Source organism: Lolium rigidum, chromosome 5, assembly GCF_022539505.1.
Source record: "Lolium rigidum isolate FL_2022 chromosome 5, APGP_CSIRO_Lrig_0.1, whole genome shotgun sequence".
In the NCBI taxonomy this organism is placed as follows: domain Eukaryota; kingdom Viridiplantae; phylum Streptophyta; class Magnoliopsida; order Poales; family Poaceae; genus Lolium; species Lolium rigidum.
The window spans coordinates 249,753,535-249,758,971 of NC_061512.1; the positions used below are offsets into that span (position 1 = coordinate 249,753,535).

The 5,437-nt window shown below is 46.3% G+C and overlaps 1 protein-coding gene across 1 annotated transcript; it reads left to right on the top strand.

The window, feature by feature from the left end:
* The first annotated feature begins 1,815 nt into the window (after nucleotides 1-1,815).
* On the top strand, nucleotides 1,816-2,761 carry LOC124654497 (dehydration-responsive element-binding protein 1A-like). Its single transcript, XM_047193498.1, has one exon. The coding sequence runs from the start codon at nucleotides 1,893-1,895 to the stop codon at nucleotides 2,601-2,603; it is 711 nt and encodes a 236-aa protein (XP_047049454.1). The 5' UTR covers nucleotides 1,816-1,892; the 3' UTR covers nucleotides 2,604-2,761.
* Nucleotides 2,762-5,437: the final 2,676 nt, after the last annotated feature.

Here is a 5,437-nt window from a genome sequence, read left to right on the forward strand (position 1 = left end):
TTTCCATTCCCGCGTATTATCGCCGGTAATTTTTTGCCACAAAAGTATTGGTATAGCTTGTACAGGAAATATATTCTCAAGTATCTTTGTGACAACGCTACTAAGTTTATTGTATAATAAATGTTGTTGTTTTTAAAATGGCTTGTGCTTCTCTAGAACCCCAAGCCTCGAAACAGTGTAAAACCCCAAAATGGTATCATGATATCGTTTAATCTCAGTCATCCTACCCCTAATTTCGAATAGTTATCGTTTAATCTCAGCCGTCCTTATATTTCACTGAAGAACATTTCACCCGCTTTGGGAATCTATGGAAGCACAAGCTTTGAAAATAGACAAAATATGGACTACAATATCTTTATCGGTCCTTTGTATACTCATTGTGTGCAAAACAAAAAAGGAAAATCTGGTTATGATATATTAATAGTAAGATGATTTACAATCTATCGCTCATTTTACATAAAACAGCTAGTAACACAGAGGTTGTGATTGATGAGAGTAACCTTTTTTATGTAGATTCTCCCTCCATTTTGAAAACTTCTTCTATGTACGGATAAATCTGTAACTAAAATACATTTAAAACTCTAGATACATCTATGTGTAGATAAAAGTGCAATACTTTATAAAAGTTTAAAAGTTTGAGGAGTAGAGCACACAATGGCACCATGAAACAAACTACCCTCAAAATTAAATCTTTTGATATAATTAATTAACATCCAGATTAGTTTCATGCAGACGTATATACATTCTATGCAATCCCCATCAATATGTACATGACCTTCATATGGCTAGGCGCTCTAACGACTCAAAACTGATGATGTACATGCATACGTATAATTTTTTTGTGTGGTAACCCGATTGATCGGCTAGCCGTCCGAGTATCATTTTTTCTGGTAACCGAGTCAAATTCGATCAGTGGGTCTTTCCACGTTAAGATTTGCAAATTCCTCTCTACCTGCAGATTTTTTTTATTCGCAATAAAGGTACGTGATTGGATAGTATTCTCTATACCTGATACATACCATATTTTCTTGTTACGTGCCCCATGACTATATATGTACACGGTCTATTCAATCTATTAGCAGTCTCGGTAACGTGATGTACATGATAGGTTAGACGTGACAAACAATCACTTTGTACCTATTTATGTGAACGAAAGTCCGTTAATCTCAGCCGTTATAATTAGGTTCCACCAAAATCGGACGAATTAGATAATTTTGATGATGTGGATTAACCTTGTGTCTCTATTTTAGACGTCTGCATTTTGCTTTTAGTATATAATAAATTTCGTATGAATTTCGTATGAATTTCGATTTTTAAATGTCATTTTAAATTTATATTTTTAATGGGCTACACTATGGAGACGCCGGTGTGAGAGTAGCATCCCCAAATAGAGAATATTGTGTCGCCATTCCTCATACGGTAGTGCCGGCAGCGGCGTCAAATTGGGGGCTGCCGGTGAAGATGCTCTAAGTGAGGATGCTCATATTTTTGCTAAGAAAAGCGAAATTGCAAACTGGGGCTATGAGATATTTTATTGACATGACAGGTAAGCTAAGGCAGAAAACGATAAGAAAGATAGAAGGTACTGGTCGCCTAGTGGATTCCCTGATAAAATAAAGAAATCACTCGGTCACTCTCGAAGTCTCCCTCTTCTCTGCTTCCCCCTTGGCTCGCCGTCTCCAGCCTGTGTCCTCTCAGCCACCGCCTCGCTCGCCGCGTTTTGCCCCCTGCGCGCCACCACCTATCTATAAGTACGCGCTCCCGATACCATTCCGCTCAAATTTCTCAGCGCAGAGCAAAACCACTTCACTTCAGCAACCAAAACATCCATCACTTCGGAGGCCAAAGAACAGAGGCATAAGCTCCTTGTCGGAGTGTGAATCGAGCAGAGCATGAAGATGTGTCCGATCAAGGAGGAGATGAGCGGGGAGTCGGGTTCGCCGCGCAGCGTGGACTGCAACTCCCCCTCGACGTCCTCGGAGCAGCAGACGCAGCTGGCGGCCTGGACGAAGCGGCCGGCGGGGCGGACCAAGTTCAGGGAGACGCGGCACCCGGTGTACCGCGGCGTGCGGCGCAGGGGCAATGCCGGGCGCTGGGTGTGCGAGGTGCGCGTCCCCGGCAGGCAAGGGAGCAGGCTCTGGGTCGGCACCTTCGACACCGCCCAGATCGCCGCGCGCGCGCACGACGCCGCCATGCTCGCCCTGGCGGGCCCCGGGGCCGCCCGCCTCAACTTCGCCGACTCCGCCCAGCTGCTCGCCGTGCCGGCATCCTACAGCAGCCTCGAGGAGGTGCGCCAGGCCGTCACCGGGGCCGTCGAGGGCTTCGAACGGCGCCAGGCGCTGGGCGAGGAGGACGCTCTGTCCGGCACTTCCCCCTCGACGCCCTCCTCCCCACTGACCGACGACGAGGAGTCGTCCTCGCGGGCCGAGGACTCGCCGTTCGAGCTGGACGTGGTGAGCGACATGGGCTGGGACCTGTACTACGCGAGCTTGGCGCAGGGGATGCTCATGGAGTTGCCGCCTTCGCTGGCCACGGCCGCCGCTCTCAGCGATTGCGGCGAGGCCAGCTTCACCGATGTGCCGCTCTGGAGCTACCAGAGCTAGCTCGCCGTGGCAGTGCTAGGGGTAGTTTGAATTTCGCTTTTTCTTGTCTTGGCTTCCGATGCCGAAAGCTTGGCGCTGTACGGTCGCTGCTTGCAGTTTCTGGTAATGTGATCCTGCAGATTGGGGAAACAGAGCATTGCTTTTGACTATTGACTTTCCTGAATTAGGAGTACTCCGTACTATACAAGGACCGAAGCTTTATGCGGGGAATCTTTGAGCATACCTAATGATTTCGGCCTTTTGTTAAGAAACTTGCTTTAGGTCTTTGCCTTACTTAATTTTTCGAAATGGAGTTTTGTAATGTTGTACTCACTCCATTAAAAAGAATAGTTTCTCAATCTTTTTTTAGATACAAATGTACCCTAAAACATGTCTATATATCTCTGCGTCTAAACAAAATTGAGAAATTCTTTTTTTGGAACGAAGGAAGTACTGAACCCATGTCAGTTAAAAGGATCAGAGGGGGAAGAGCATTTAACAAGTTTTACATTATATCATCTCGCGTAGCAACCTCATGAGCGACGACGTTCTGAGTCCATCTCGCGACCTAGAGATACGGGGAAGACTAACCACCGCGTCGTCATCGAAAGACGCCATGGTGCGCTGCTGGTGTGCCACTCCCTGTCGCTGGTCTCGTAGCCGTGTTCTCCAAGCTTCCGCCGTTCCGGGGCTGCTGCCTCAGACATCTGAGTCCACCCCACACCTCTGTCGTCCGGGGCCGGCCACTGCATTCGATCTGCAGGTACTCACAACGAGAAGGAAGGGGCGGACTAAGAAATCGGGGAAAATCAATTGAATGGGGGCATTACTTGTCTAAATTTTACATAATTCAAAATTTTCATCTGAAATATAAATAAATCATACTCCCTTAGATCCATATTACTTGGCGCTAGAATGTACTCCCTCCGTTCCTTTTTAATTGACTCAAATTTAGTACAAAGTTGTACTAAATCTGAGTCAATTAAAAAAGAACGAAGGGAGTATGTATCTACCATTAAAATCTATCTAGTTACACTTATATTAGTGTCAACTAATATAAATAAGATGTAGCAGTATTAAAATTCAGATTTTTGATTGGGGCCCATGCCATTACTCACTTCTACTTGGGTCCGTGACTGCAAGAAGGGGCAATGAGACAAAGGACCTTGAGATGTAGCTGTAGTGTTTTGGTTGCCTCAATTCTTCACAGCCGCCTCCACGACTTGATTATTTTCTGAGTTATGGAAAGCTAGGCAGGTCAAAGTCAAAGCGCCTGAAAGTTGTTCTCTGCTGAGCGCAGTGATGACTCGTTGCACTGGTCTTTACTAGCTGTGTTTAGCATGCTCGGTTAACTTCCCAAATCCACCACGTGAATGAATTCATCATGGTCAAACGCCGTGGGTAAAACCTCATGCCACTCGCTTTGACAGCTTTTACTTGAGCCATTCCACACGTAGGTGCAGGTCCAAGAGTCCAGGGCCACGGTCTGGAATATGCTGGTCCAAGAGCAACTTTGCTCTGCGAAGCAAAGGTAGCTGTGCACAGCCGTGAAACAAACAACACGGAAGCTGCGTGCCCCCAAGAGCCGAACAAAAACAACTGCCGCGAATAAACAAAGCGCGCCCAGCAGCGCCGAGCTTTTGGGCGCCCACAAATCTATCTATCTGCGGCTCTGCTGCGTCGCAATCGCGTGCGAGTCATCGTCAAACTGGCCGCGCCCATCCTTATCGTGCCGGATAAAATATTGTAGCAGGTGACGAGTATATTCGCGGCGTTCGTATCTGCGTTCTGCCTCCGGTGCTGCTGGCTGGATGCGGCTAAGAAAACGGCTGGCGTGCTGGCGTCACTGTTTTCCCGTAACCAGGGGCATCGATAGTGGCTGCTGGTCACGATTTGTGGCATGTGATGTGCATGTCTTGCTTTAGGGTGTGTTTCCAGTTTGCTTGGAGCTGCCACTTGTTTATTCCTAAAGTGCTGGACTTCGGCCATCACATTATTTTTCTTTTCGAAACAGGGACCGAACAGTCTGCCCTATGCAAACATCCACTTATTGCATTAATCAAAGTTATGAAAGTTTGTATCTTGATGGATCACGCCTGGTGTACATAAAAATTATGAGCGGAAAAATAATGAAGCAATGTGCTTAAGCAACTTGAATTATTCTAAAAATTCACTAGCCACTTTAATTTTAGATAGCCCGAGCAACCGTCTTCAGACGACTGCATCCAAAATTTATGGGCGTTCGTTACGCCTCAAATAACAAGGTAGGACCATGTCGTGGGGTATTCCTTGTTGACGTAGATTATCGTTTGGGTGGAACGGTGTAGCCCCTTAGGGTCACCGGTTGCATGTTAATATAGGTGAGGAAAAGCCCCTCACGTGGCTTGTACAGAAAGAGTCCGTATACAATTGGTGTACTGCACCATATTGTATACAGATACATATTACACCTCTAATATCCCCCCTTAATCGAAACCTGGGAGAGGTTGAGATTACGCTTAAACTCATCTAGTTTCTTGGAGCATAAGGTCTTGGTAAATCCATCTGCTATCTGATCTTTACTGGAGATAAACCTGATGTCAAGCAAGTGTTTAGCAACACGCTCGCGAACAAAGAAAAAATCAATCTCAATGTGCTTAGTACGAGCATGAAACACAGATTAGCATGACGTATAGGTGGCACCAAGATTATCACACCATAAGCATGGTTTTTCCCTGAGTGTAACGCCAAGTTCTCGAACAAGAGCTTCAACCCAAATCAGCTCAGCAGTGGCATTTGCAAGTGCCTTGTACTCAGCCTCTGTACTAGAGCGAGATACAGTAGGTTGTTTTCGAGCGCTCCAAGAAACCAGATTT